Source organism: Pituophis catenifer, unplaced genomic scaffold, assembly GCF_029215685.1.
Source record: "Pituophis catenifer annectens isolate HBS135680 unplaced genomic scaffold, rPitCat1.0.hap2 SCAF_2, whole genome shotgun sequence".
NCBI classification, from domain to species: Eukaryota; Metazoa; Chordata; class Lepidosauria; order Squamata; family Colubridae; genus Pituophis; species Pituophis catenifer.
In genome coordinates, this window is record NW_027256882.1 from 102,246,973 (window position 1) to 102,262,322 (window position 15,350).

The 15,350-nt window shown below is 37.7% G+C and overlaps 1 protein-coding gene across 1 annotated transcript; it reads right to left on the minus strand.

The window, feature by feature from the left end:
- Window positions 1-122: 122 nt before the first annotated feature.
- On the minus strand, window positions 123-5,104 carry TXNDC15 (thioredoxin domain containing 15). Its single transcript, XM_070933906.1, has 5 exons — window positions 4,928-5,104; window positions 3,854-4,335; window positions 2,583-2,746; window positions 2,169-2,299; window positions 123-1,131 (listed from the first exon to the last, which is right to left on the minus strand). The coding sequence occupies exons 1-5, from the start codon at window positions 4,995-4,997 to the stop codon at window positions 935-937; spliced, it is 1,044 nt and encodes a 347-aa protein (XP_070790007.1). The 5' UTR covers window positions 4,998-5,104; the 3' UTR covers window positions 123-934.
- Window positions 5,105-15,350: the final 10,246 nt, after the last annotated feature.

The following is a 15,350-nucleotide window of genomic DNA, read 5'->3' on the forward strand; positions in this document are numbered from 1 at the left end:
GGTCTCTTATGCTGGCTTTCCAATGAAGCTTTTAAAAGTTGAAATATTCTACCATGAATGGATTTATTATGATATAACAGCTCTAAAGATCCAGCTGTATTTAATATAGCCACAATGCCATATCACAATGCCATATCACAACCTATGTGATAGGTTATTCTTTTAATTTCTGTTGACTCAAATTCTTACAAACACCAAAACAAAACAAAAAAATACCATTAAAAAGGCAGCATCCATGAAATTATACATACATTTACACCCATACTTAAGTATCACAGTATTGTGCATGAAATTATATTTCCTCTTTTCAACCTACTGCAACATTGTTTTATGTCCTTTTAAAATACTAAACTATGTCTGTTTCCAGTATAAATGACATGAAGATTAGGATTCATTAAGATTAAATGTTTTCTTAATTCTAACCACTTTAATCAAATACTGTGATCAAAGCACAAATGTGAAGGTGTCCGTAACTTATACATTTATCAAATTTCATTCAATTTTCAAAAAGTGTACCTCATTAAAGCTAAGGAGAAACTGTTTCTAAACCCAATTAACGCTTAAATCTATTATTTTCATTCTACAATCTTAAACGCCTGCAATTATTTTCAAGGTTTGTAAGAATTTATACAATAGGAAGCAGAGATGTTCACTCTATCAAAATTATCAGCACACACACACACACACACATATATATAATTTTTCCATTAAAAATGAATTCTGCAGAGTATAGATTCTATAGGGTAAAGCTGTCCCATCACCATTTAATTATCCAACTACAGTGTTCATTGTTGTACGTTCAGAAATTTCTTCTGAATGATAATGTGCCATTTTAAATATGCAATAAACATAACAGGCCTTGAGTTTACAAGACATTGAGGGATTCACAAGTTTATCAACTTATTCTGAAAGCAGACAGTACTCAAATCACATATCACTCCTGATGCTCCTGATCGTGTCCAGGTATTAACCAACGGATGCTCTCTGTCCGAATAGTAGCATACATTATGAAACTGATAAGAAACAATAAAGAAAACAAGAGGAGCCAATCTATTCCTTTACTCTGTGTGCTAGGCAGGGGACCAACGTGATCTTCCATGCTCACCATCACATCAGATTTAGGTTGTATACCTGAAATGAAATATCAAATTATTACTTTGATGCAAGATGAAACATCGTAAATCATACTTAGCTATTTGCATGTATAAACTTCAATTTTCTAGTTTGAAAATAGCATACTGGTTATCATCCGCTAAGACTTTTACTATACTTTTAAATTTATTCACTGAAGTAAAAATATATTTCCAGTAAACTATTAATGTTGCGTATTTGATTCTTTGTGGGCTGCTCTATTTGCATTTCATTTGTTAAGAACTCTTGCAGCCTGTTTTATTTCTTCATATTACCAGAGGAAGGTGACAGAAAATAAACAGGAAAACATCCTAGTCTAAAAACGTATCATTTAAGGGAATAGTGCCGTGATTTTGTCTCTCATTCAAGAGGCAGTGAAAAAAAATATTTTGTTTATTTAAAACATTCATACAGCTGCCCATCTTTCAACCAACTCCTGATCAAAAATACTGCTTCTTTTGGTAAGTTTATTTCTACCTTACCTTTCCCAATTATTTGCTACAGCATGTAGAGATAGAACTTGATTTACTTTCTATTGTGGATAAAGGAAACCTGAGAAAACCTGGTTTCTTTTCTTGTTAACATGAAGAGAAATATCTACAGCAAAAAATACCTTTCTTACATTCTCTCTCAGTTCTCAAATATGCAATCCCAAAATAATGCAAAGAATAATAAACGATAACTCCTGCTGTCACAGAGGAACTGGAATATATGTACATAACCAATATTAACATTGACTTTGATGCCAAGGTATGATTATATTATCCATAGAAGGCTACTGAGAAGCAAATGACAGGTTGTCAAGATCCTCAGCAGAACCAAAATCACCAGAAGTAGAATATTATTTATCTAACTAGGACTGCACCCTTATTTTGTATTCATCCAAAATCTTAGGTTTTGATCAACCATAAAACTGCTTCCCAGTACCTTCCTAACTGGAGACAAAACAATAATGTTCCTGGAAATAATAAGTATTTACTAGAGTTAGACAGGCCTATATTAGGCTATGAATTCTCCCAATTCATACTTCATCTTACCGGTCTGATTAAAAATAAATGCTTTCAGTGTTTCCAGAGTTCTATCTGTATGGTTAAATCTTGCCATTGGTTTAGCACCTTGAAAAAGGAGGATGTTAGGAACAGCCACAGTTCCAAACCGAGTTGATAAACTGCAAAGAATAAAGTAGAAGAATCAATTTTGCTAAACAAATTTCTCATTTAAATTTATAAAAACTAGCTCTCTGTTATACTTCATCAAACCAGAATCACCATGTAAAACAAAAACAAAAAAATTGAAAGTCCTGGAATAGGGAGCATGGATGGTCAGAAAGCATTTTCTGCCCTTATGTGTCATTATTACTTTATTACATTACCTAATTATTATTGTAAACTAACGTTTCGAATGTATAAATTAAACTTAACAATTATCATTCAGAAAAGAATAAAATTTACCTGCTATGTTGGGAGGCATCCAAGGCCAAAAAATGTAGTGTTGGGAACACTCGTGGCAGACAATTAAAATGAGGAGCCAAATTGGCAGAAAAACGACACCAAGGGGTATAAAATAAGACTAAGGTGCAGTCACTGCCATTTGGATTTAAAAATTCCATTAAATCCTAAAATAGAGAATAAAAGATTAATTTTAAAAAGCAAGTGCTACTCAGAAAAGCAATGAAGTACTTCTACATCATGGGTGTCAAACCTGATCGCGTCACGGGCCGGATTGTGATGTATGTGACATTTTTGCCTTTGCGGAGCCAGGGTGGGTGTAGCCTACACGTGACATATCTGGCCCGTGGGCCACCAGTCTGACAGGCCTGCTCTACATGAAAGTTCTAACTAGCCGTTCTATTATAAAACATGTTTCAAACTTAAACAATAACCATAGTATGAATTATGATTACATGCCATTAAGTCATTGTCAACTTTTAGTGACCACATAGATTTTGAGAGCTTTAATTTCCTAATTTCAAAAGTAAATATGCATACTGGCCAGTTAGTTTATTAAATATTTTAAATATCAGTTATTAAATAGTTTCCTGCAAAAACAAAGACACAATCAACCCCATAAAATCCTGTGATAGTTTGATTTTGACAATAGCTTTCAAGAGTAAACACATATCAGGAAATCTACATTCCTTAAATCCAAATAATGGAATGTAAGTGTGATGTATCAAATTAAACACTATCGAAATCCAGTAATGTCACACTGAAGGCAACAAAATGCCTTTGGAATAGCAATCAATGTGCAGAACTACATTGCTTCCAATATTGCAGATACCATTCACTTGTTTTGATACCTCAATTAAGCATTCTATGAAATAAATACTATCCTACATAGACATTTTTCTTCTTAACAATTTTAGGAACAATGCATTCCTAGAAGATTAAAGTTGGCATCAGTTGAAATACCAGTCTTCAGATTTGATAACAAAAAGTTCATAAAAAAACAAAATAGAATCCATCGTCTTTATTCTCAGAATCAAGGTTTCTCAACCTTGGCCACTTTAAGATGTGTGGACTTCACCTCTAGAATTCCCCAGCCAGGAATGGGGAATTCTGGATGTTGAAGTCTGCACATCTTAAACGTGGCAAGGTTAAGGAACATAGCTGTAGTCCTATCTAAGCCCTACTTTAGCTGCACCTAAGCAAGACCAATGTTGTCAGCCCAAATTGCCAATTTTTAGCTTAAGGAGAAATACATCAGAATACTTATCACTTACTTGGGAAATATTCAAAATCTGTAATGTGAAATTTGTAATTCCTGTAACGTTTCTTTCTTCACAGTTCACTTTTGGGGTTTTCATACCATCTGTGTTATTTGAGTCCTCTGCTGATGAAGGATGCACTGCTTCCAGCACTACTGCTGGATGTACTATTGGCTCTTGTGCATGAGACACTTCCTGAACTACAGATGCCATGTTCTTCGTACGGCATTCACCATCTGTTGATGCATTGCAAGTACCAGTGTCCGCTTCAGAGAGATGTGTCTCCTTTGTGTCGCTTGGAATAACCGACAATACAACATGATGGTCCGCAAGAAGGCTACCACTCATCATAGCATCAGCAATTTCTGCAGTTCTATACTGTACCGATTCTCTGTGTCCATCGCTGCTTGAATGGGCAGAAGTGCTTTCTGGATTTACTGGTAGGGAAGTTTCACTTAGCTCTTCTGATAGCAGGTCAGAAGTTTCGTCTGTTTCTGCTGCAAAATACACGTACATACAGGTGTGAAATACACATCATTTACAATTTCTTGCAGCATAAACACACATCCTTAAGCAGCAGAACCACACATCCTTAATTTGCTCAAAGTGAGAATCCAGCCATAACTATAATTAACTTACTAATCCTTAATGGTTAAAGCTTTCCATTTTGTGCCCATCTCTGCTAAATGCATGATTCAACAGCATTTAAAGAGAGCAAGAGGAGTCTGATTAGACACTTTCACCTTGCCTTTACTCTCTTTAACATCAGATAAGAAAACAGCCTTTATTTCAGGAGAGAGAACAACAATGCAACCTGAAAAACCACTGAAACGCAGAGTGAGGGGAAATACATCTTTGCTATCTGGTTCACCCCACCAGCCTCCTACTTCGGAGAGACGCAGAGGAAGGGGCTCCTTTGCCTCTTTCCCCACCCACGGAGAGAAAAAAAAACCCAGGAAAGCCACGCGTTCAACCAAACAGGCCGTCGGGACGACAAGGTACGTCTAAAAGGCAGCTCTTCCTCCAGGCTATTCGCTCCTTTCCCCCCCCCACCACTCAGTATTGCCATGGCAACTGAACCCTCCTCACCTGCCGCAAGGAAGGCGAGTAGCCAGACCACCCCGAGGTGCCGCCCCCACCCGCACGAGGCCAAGAGCATCCTCCTCGCAAGGGAGGGGGGCCGGCCGCTCTCCCCCCCCCGCCAAGAAAAACAAACACCGGTAAAGCACCCGGCAAAAGGGACCGAGCCACTAAACGAGAGCTTCCGGTTACACTTCCGCTTCCGGTTTTGCACCGCCAACGAAAGCCTGCGTGAAAGCTCTTCTTTTGTCCGCAACCCGGATACTGTAGCCGCGGAGGAAGCAAAGGTGGAATTCTGTGCCGTTGTCTCCGCGATGTTTTGGGAGCTCCTGCGCTTCCCCTCCCCGAAGGAATTTTAATAAAAATTAACATCCACTTATTTTCCTCGTGAAAAACACTTCTTTTCCCAATTAATCTTATAATTGCTATGGCTCTATATTATAAACCCTGCAGTCAGTGAATCTAGTTCCTTATTTTCATTCTGCGGGATGTGGGGACAGAAATGTGAACTAAGGGCCCGCCTTGTAGCTACTCATGTTGATCTTTGTCCTTCCATCTTTCAATCAATCAATCAATCGGAATAGAGCTGGGAGGGACCTTGGAGGTCTTCTAATCCACCCCTCTGCTCAAGCAGGAGACCCCATACCATTTGAGACAAGTGGCTGTCCAGTCTCTTCTTAAAAATCTTTTATCCAAAGGATATTGTAATACTGAAGAGCACTAGAGTTAGATCACACAGTATTTTTTCTTAGGAATATGAAAATCAACATAGATAGATATCAAAGTTGACCAGTTGTTGGCTTGTTTGTTTAAATCCCACTTGTCCCAAGCAAAAATTAACAAAAACACAACTTTCTTTCACTTACCGGTGATTCAGTTTCAAATCAATTTCAAACCTCTTATTGTCAGGATACAACATATGTACAATGAGATTGGCTGAGCCTCCCTTCGTGCAACCCCACCAACCCAATACAACTCACAGTGAAAGTTTCTTGCCGTTCATAAAGAGAACTCTTTTTAGAGATAACTTTCAAGAATGGTAAAGAAGTCCAGCTGTGATCACATTATATAAGTCTGGCGGTGGTTGCTACAGGTTGCCACACATTCATTCATTTATTTATTTATTTATTTACATAAACATACCATCAACTCTACAAATGAATAAAAATTTTAAAATGGGCCTGCCCCTGAGATGCACCCGGAGACTCCAGCTGATCCAGAATGCAGCTGCACAGGTTGTTATGGGAGCCCCTTGTTACTCCCATATAACACCCCTCCTGCGTGAGCTGCACTGGTTACCAGTGGTTCTCCGGGTCCGCTTCAAGGTGCTAGTCCTCACCTATAAGGCCCTTCATGACTTAGGTCCAGGATATTTGCATGACCTTCTCCTGCCTGCCTCTCACCGTCCTGTTCGCTCACATAGAGCCGCTCTCCTCAGGGTTCCGGCGGCGAGCCAATGTCACCTTGCTATGCCCAGGGGTAGGGCGTTCTCTGTGGGTGCTCCCACCCTCTGGAATGAATTACCTACTGAGCTCCGGACGACTCCTGATCTCCGCTCCTTCCGTCGGGACTTGAAGACTTGGCTTTTCAAACAAATAGGCTGAGACTGATTCCGGGCTTTATTATTTACTACTAATTAATTATTTGGATTAAATTATGATTTTATTGTACTTGTTTCTTAACTTGTGTTCACCGCCCTGAGTCCTTCGGGAGAATGGCGGCATATAAATACATGTAATAAATAAATAAATTAAATAATGAGCATAAAACTTTGAATATTTTCAAAAATTAATCCCACATCACTCTGCAACCCTATAAACTGCAGATGGCATCACTGGCTGCTAGTACGTCATAGAATAATTTGCTCATACACCAAAGTTGTTGTTTTACCCAAAAAAAAAGAAAAGAAAAGAAAATGCATTTGGAAATAGTATCTTATACTGAGTTTGTAGAAATAGTAGTTCTCAACATATAAATCATTCAGCAACAGTTCAAAGTTATAATAGCACTGAAATAAGTGACTTACAATCGATGCTTGTACTTAAGATTGTCACAGCAGCCCTACAGTCACATGTTCAAAATTCGGGTTCTTGGCAACCAGCCTATATTTATAATGGTTGCAGTTTCCCATGGTCAGGCAAACACCATTTGCGACCTTCCCACTGGGTTTCTGACAAACAAGTTAATGGGGGAAGCCAGATTCACTCAATAACTGCATGATTCAGTTAACAAAGTGATTTCTCAACAACCATAGCAAAAAAGGTCATAAAATCAGCCATGACTCAGCTACCATGCTCAGCAATGGAAATTCTGTTTCATTTGTGATCGCAAGTCGAAGACTATCTGTAACTATGTACTTACTTTGTGTTTGACAACCTTCAGTTATTTAAAACCCACTACCACCTTTATACAGTTTGAGTGCTTAGTAAATTGATGTGGTGATCAGTATTTGCTATATTATCATAATATGAAAAAAAAATGTAAAATTGGATTTCATTGATTGAAACAAGATCGTTCAGGGCGGAAACTTCAGTATGTGCCATAAAAGAAAAAAAAAAGGAAAATAATTGGTAATATTCATGTGCAACCTATTTTTTAAAGCATTTTTTTTTCTATAAGCCATGCTTCCACAATGTGATAATACAAGTCTCAAATTATCAAGAGGGACACTTGAGGACTGCTTCATTAGTCTGAGGGCTGCAACACTTATCATACAATGATAGAAAATTTTGAAATGAATAAAAACTGAAGAAATGAAAATGAAATAAAAAGTATAACAAAATCATATTAAGAAATCTCTTTAAAAATATTAAATAGAGTTTTTAATTGAGCACTTTGACTATTTCTCTGACAGCATTTTTCATTAACTGAAACATTTAAATTTGGTTTTATATCTAGATACAAAATTGTTAGGTAGTCCAGACCAGGAATCAACTCCACAGGAACGCTAATACTATTTTTACTGGGAATGGCTATTATAACAGAATCTTGCAAATTTTATTGTGCTGAACTTTCTACACTTCATATATCTGTGTGAATTAGGGTGGTGTCTGTCTGAGCAGTTTCTGCATACTTTCTGCTTGTTTTGCACTTAAGCTATGTTTTTCGTCTTTCTTTTGGTAGCTGGTCTGACTGGTCTCTCTCATGAACACCTTCCTTACTCTCACCAACCTCAATCTCACTGTTGCTTGCAAATGTTCATCAATTAGCTTTGATTATTACGGTAGTTATTACAGATGAGAAAAAATGCACACACATATATGTCCATCCAAATATTGCTAGGATTCTTGTGGAAGCAATAAGTAACTTGGAGAATCTTTTTTTAATAACTTGTAAACACTTCAATTTCCTTTTGCTTCAAAATGATGTCACACTGAAATTCCATTAACTTCATCTATACTTCCTTTGCAATACTGCCAATATCCACAGCAAATGGTGATGCTACTAATTTAAATTACAAAGGCTAAACTTCAATAACAAAGCACATTCTAGTTTAATGTGCATAAGACCTTGAGTGTATGTCCACACAGTAATTCCATGGAATTCAGCACTACTAAATAAGCATCCTATGGTTAATTCCTTGGAAGTAAATCAGGGGTGAAATGCTACCGGTTCGCTCCAGTTTGGGCAAACCGGTAGTGATAAAAACTACCAGTTCAGGCGAACTAGTAGTAAAAAAATGCTTTTAAAATTTTTTTTTTAAAAGTTGGCCATGCCCACCCAGTCACATGACTCACCACCACCGAGCTACGCCCACCAAGCCATGCCCACAGAACCTGTAGCAACAAATTTTACATTTCACCACTGAAGTAAATGTAATTGAGCATAATAGGGGCTCCATTTTGTGTAGACATTCATAGTATATCACAGTTTATGGTATGACATTTCCTAATTCTATTCCCCTATCAAAAGTAAATTAATGCTCCATTTCCTTTTAAACAACTTTCCTCAATTGGTTGTCTTTCATCTATATTGACTGCCACTCTGAGAATTCTGATCATGTTGGTTCACTTCTGGAAATTAAAGTCCAAGGCGACTAGAGAGCACCAATAAGAAGGCTACTACTAAGGAAGTATGGCTATTAATCTACTACATTTTTGTTGCATTCTGCTACAACTCATGTGTTCCTCACCCGTTGCAGAGTATAAAACTGACCCAAATTTAGGATGGAATCTAAATTCCTTTCTGCTTGCAAAATAAATAAGTAAGTCAGTTTTTTCTCCTGCACTAAATGCCTTTCCACACTCTTTGGGTACTATACACTTCAACTGATCTGCAGAAACTACCCCAGAAAGCTCTTCCTCCAAAATGCACTTTAAAGAGTCTATTTTGGCAAGAACTGTATTATGCGGTTTTCCCAAGTGCTTGGCTCAAATTGCTAACAAGTTGGGGAAAACAATCTGCTTCCTAATAAGTCCAGGATTAGAGTTCCCAGGAAGCAATGGGATCATCTGGCTAAAGGGTGTTCCCTACTTTGCAAGTCACAGCAACAAAGATGACCATTTTCAAACAAGAAAAAGTGATAGGTGTCTTTTTACATTTATATTATAGACTTTCCAGTAAATAGCGTTTTCACATAGCTACAAATTCTATCATAACCTCTACTCAGTGCATTTGTGTTTCTAGAAAGGTATATCCATTAAATATATTCAGTTTTGAACATTATATTACTTGTCAGCTGACCTCAGCATCACCACCTCCGCTTGCTATCAGCAGTCAGCTCATGGGGATCTGGGTTGGTTGGTGCAGTACTAAATGTGTCCTTAAGAGAGGGCATAATATATAAGCATAATATGTAATAACCTCTTCCTTGAAAGTGGCAGTAATGTGCCATTATTTGATCCAGTTGCCCTGGACAATTATTGACTTGTGTCCAGTGGTTCTTTCTGTAAAGAAATTGGATGGACTAGAATTAAAACGGCCTGGGAGGAAATGAAAGTTACCTGTATGTTTTAGTACAGTGTCAGGCCGATGTTCAGCAGAGAAACAGCATTGACTGCACCTATAGGAAAAGTACAACCTTCCTGGTCTTGCTTAATATTTCAGCGGCTTTCATTGGTCATGATATTCTTTCAAGTCTTCTCAAAGTTCTAAAATCAGGGAACACTCTATTATACTAGTTGCCTTTTCTGAAGAAAGGGTTCCAATCATGGGGTGAGATTCAAGTCTTGGAGAATGGTGAAACCACTGGATGAGATCAGACATTGGCATAACCAGGTTTCACTTGTGTGCTAATGTTAATTAACATGCCCATTTGGTGATATCCAGTTGTATATCTTAACTTCTAAGTTCATGATGCTGTCCAGGAGATTGTTCACTCTCCTCAGTAGTTAGTTTGGAATTTGGGATTCTCCTTGGATTTATAGCTCCAGCCTGGGGAGCAGGTGACACCTATGGCCAAAACATCTTGTATACCAATCACAAACTTTCCTGCAATGATAAATATTACTCACTGCAACTTGGGCCTTAATCACATCTTTATTGCATTACATTTGGCTGCTCTTGAAGAACATTCAGAAACTACAGTTGGTCCAGAATGCAACAGCTCAGGTAGTGATGTGCGCAACCTAAGGGATTCACATAACAGATCTGTTCATATGTGTTGCTGGTTGGCTTCTGTAAGTCCATGGTTCAGCTGCTGAGCAGTGGAGTGGATCAGTGGTGGGTTCCAACCGGTTTTACCACCGGCTCACTTTGTGCATGCACTTTGCACGTGATTGGCGTGCATGTGCACGCTTTGCTTGCACGCATGCCAAACTTGCATTTTGCGCAAGCACATTGCATTGCAGAACAACTGAGGCATGGCAATCCGCTCTTCCGTGCCTTTCAGCTGGGTTAAAAATGAAGGAATAAAGGTAGGTATAGCGCAGGGGTGGGCGGGAGGGCCCAGCTGACGGTCAGAACAAACCGGTTCACTCTCACATCAACATTTCCGCTACCAGCTCTCCTGAACCGGGGAGAACCAGTAGCAACCCACCACTGGAGTGGATGTATGGGGTTAGGTATCATCAATATGCCAATGATACCAGTTGTATATCTCAATCCCTAGCCAATTAACTGATGCTGTCAAACTAGTAAGACTAAGTATCTGTGCATTCATGACATGAACTGTCTGTTTCCAGGGATTTTCCAATTTTAGTTCTGGATGGATATCAGTACTGCTATTATGTTAATGCTCTATAAACCATCCAGAACCACTTGGTGAGCGTAGGTACAGCATTAGAATTTGAATGAATAAATGACTGAACAAACAAACATTAGGCAAACATAAAGCTAAAAGTAATACTTGACTCATTAAATAAGCAACTATTGCTACTAATAAAGCACCCAAGTAATTACCTACCAAAGCCTCACAGGCCTCCCAACCAGCTCTTTGGTCATCAGAATAATGGTTGTCATGAACAGTATAAAAATACGTGGCAGATCTAGAGTTTGTCCCATAAATAAGTTATATAGTAGTTCTTCATTGAAGTCCCTGTCTAGAAACCAAAGGAACATATTGCCATTCATTCAGAATGTGGCCAAGAGGTTTTCACCACCAGCTGAACAGTCTGCTATGGTGTTTCCAGTGGACAACTCTTCCTTTGTATATACCAGAGCTAAGCTTGCAGTGTTTCTTTCAAAGGCAGTGTCTCAACATATACAAAGAAAAATATATTTTAGTTAACCCTGTTGGGCATTACCTATTTTGGATTAGGTATTTCTGTTATGGGTTGGGAAAGGATCATAACCCTTATAACGAGTTGTGACAGCATAAATATTTGTGCATACTGAGAACAAAATTGTTTATTGATTTAGTGTTATTTTGGTATCGGCTTTAGAGTTTAAATTTTCCAATCATTTCTGTATAGATATTGAAATAATACAACATTTGTAAGTAGCATTGCTTCATTAAAAATATTTAAAATCTACCTAAAAGTATTATTTCTTCAGGGTTGTCAAAAGCATCTATCTCAGGATTCTTACCCTCCACAAACATACACTCCTACTAATATAACAGTATGCTGTAAATCTTAGTATTTGAGCCTGTACATTTATTGCTGACTTAACTTGGAAATTGGGATTGAGTCATTTGAAATTTCTATATTATTCCTATCTATAAACATTTTAGGGGACGTGGTGGCTCAGTGACTAAGATGCTGAGCTTATCGGTCAGAAAGGTCAGCAGTTCAGCGGTTCAAATCCCTAGTGCCGCATAACGGAGTGAGCTCCTATTACTTGCCCCAGCTTCTGCCAATCTAGCAGTTCAAAAGCATGTAAAAATGCAAGTAGAAAAATAGGAGCCACCTTGGTGGGAAGGTAACAGCATTCCGTGAGCCTTCGGCATTTAGTCATCCCAGCCACATGACCACGGAATTGTCATCAGACAGCGCTGGTTCTTCGGTTTAGAAACAGAGATGAACACCGCCCTCTAGAGTTGGGAACGACTAGCACGTATGTGTGAGGGGAACCTTTACCTTTACTATAAACATTTTAGTGAAGGGTTATGCCAGAAGTCTCTACACCAGGGGTCCCCAAAACCCAAGTCTGTGGACTGGCACCAGGCTTTGGCATACCAAAAACCGGGCCGTGCAAACAAGTAAAGTCTCATCTGCGTGTTGCAGGTAGCATACAAAACCACACCTCCTCCGGTCTGTGGAAAAACCACTCTCTACAGAATCAGTCCCTGGTGCCCAAAAGGTTGGGGGCCGCTGCTCTACACCAATCGTAAAAAAGTGGGAAGGAAAGAGGAAAGAAAATGTGTAACCTTAAGATAATGGAAAGCATGGCTGCTGCAACTTGGTCTGCAAATTGTTCATCATACAAGGTTGCTGGCGGGGGAGGGGGGGCGGAAAGGTCCCAATTGCAAGTTAAAATAAAAGTTCAAAAGCCGCTTAGCATGGAAGAGAAATACAATATTCTGAACATTTGAAACTATTTTTTTAGTGGGGAGGGAATTAAGTGTCTATAGAGATTCTCAATCATGCAGGTCATGGTTGTCCCAAAGCTACTTTTTTCAAGAGGCAACTTGAAAGTCCAGTTGCCTCTTGGGGAAAAAAAAGCACCTTTGGGAGGGGATTAAGTGAAATTCTGCACAAGAGCACCTTGTATGCAGCAGTAGCCCCGATAGAATGCCAAATTTTGTGGATCTTGATTAGCCTCTTAAATGCTAAGAGTGGCAAATAGGTATCAGTTTACAGGGATTGCTTATTTTGACCCCCTGCAAATGTCCCTTGGGCAAACAAACATTATGAGCTATATTCAACTGATGAGACACCTCAATTATTCCATGTCAGCATCCAACATTAAATGACGCACATAGTACTTTATGAGACAGAGTATCAATAAAGAAGATATTCTCTTATAAGAAAAGCTTGAAAATTTATTTCTGAAATCCAATTTTCAGGTCTAGTCAACCTTAAGTATACAAATGCATGCAACTTTATATATGTCTGCACTATTTCTCTGCTCTAGTAGAAGAAAGAGCTTACACATACCGATTACCAAATGGTTTCTGAATCCAATTCAAAACACAATTAAACAGGTAATCAAAATCAAAAAATCTTATAAGGGGTTTTTTCTTAGGGTTGTGTAACAAATCAAACAATGGTGTATCTATTTTAGGGCACTTACTGAGCAGTTCTCTGGAATTTTGGGTAGTAGGGTTATCCAGTCTTAAATGAAACTGCCAGGGATAAAACCCAGGATGTTCTCCATGCAAATAATGTATTCGAGCAAACTAAGCCAGGGATGGGATTCAACCAGTTCGTACCGATTCGGGCAAAGTGGTAATTGTGACCTGTGGCCCCAGCACTATGCCGTCCTATTTACCCGCATTTTTTAAGCAGCGTGCATGGAGGCGAGCAAAGCGCATGCGCGGAAGGCGCGCGGGCTCATATTTTCAGCGCTGGGGCGAACCGGTTGTTAAATTATGTGAAGCCCACCTCTGAACTAGGCCTCTTTTCTTCAAAGGATGTAATGCGTCTCTAAAAGTTACAGGGCCCATCTACTGCTATAAGACATAAAGACACAAAAAATTAAATTAAAAATTATCCATCTTATTCTAATGAAGAATCTAAAAAGATATACCACTAAAAACTCTCTGTTGTGACATTTTAATATTTCTGAAAGGGTTTCAGTAAAGGAACAGTGCACATGTTTTTTTAAGCAAAAGGTTCATATTGGCCATAGAACTGACAATTGACAGCCTATTCAAAATATTTTTTAAAAAGGATTTAAAATGAAAGATTTTAAATTAAATTTTAATTTTAAATTAAATATTGATCCATTACTTTTAAATAATCAACTATTACATTTTTTTATCACAAATTTACCATGGTACTCAGACCCTCACCACTCATTCACACTTTTGCTGTCATGCATACCTAGCCTCACACGTGTGCATACAAATATTATTAATCAGATGGTCACCAAAATCAATAGCCAATAACATTGGTGGACATTGTCCTTCTATTAGACTTTGTAAGAATACATGAAGAGCAGAAGAAAAACTTAAAAGAATTTAGTTCAATATTTTTATGGATAAAAGAAAGAAAATATCAAGAGATTAACAGTTCTTCATTTTGTTAAGTAGGCTAGTATTGCATTATTTTATAAATTTAAGGCGTTTATGAAATTTATGAAAGACAGATGCAATAAATGGCAAGAAATGAAACATTATTTTGTGTTTAAAGTAATTACTTTATTAATAAATATACATCCAAATGATGACATAAGTACAGTTCATGAATACTACTCCATTCCCATACAGACAATTGCACATGAGTAGCTGAGGTTCATGGATGTAAGAACAAACACAGTTATCTAATCAGACTTTTTACACCAGAAGACAGGATGATGATATTAATGATTTTTTTCTAATAAAATAACCTGTCCATGGAAAAGCAAGTTGTGAAAGTGAAAATCTTAAAATAGCCTACAGTATTTAAATATATATTTTTTAAAAAATTGTTATGCTATCATAATTTTCAAGATGAAATTGATTACACATTGCAGAACTTAAATTTATCTATTTGGGAGAGGAGACCAAAAGGAAGGGCTTGTTCTAATATTTTCATTATAATAATGAACTATATTTAATATATGTATAATAAAAAGCATTTGAGTATAAGCAAGACTAGAAGCTTTGATTGCAAGTAACTGTAGTTAGTGAACTACATGATGTTGCACTGTATGTATAGTGATATAAAGTAGAATGACAACTTAGGGAATAATTGTAGAGTTCTCATTCTGAAAGTTTTTGCTTTTAAAATTCTTTTAATGCCCTGACTGTAATCCCTCCTGCCTCATTGGTCATGGAATTTCCCATCCCATATACATTACTTTTCTGGATTTCTTCTGAAACCAAAAGAAAATGTGTAATTTCTTTAAAAAATGGCCCATTGCAGAACAAAGATCCTGATCAGTATTAAGTAACTTTAAAAAGTTATGA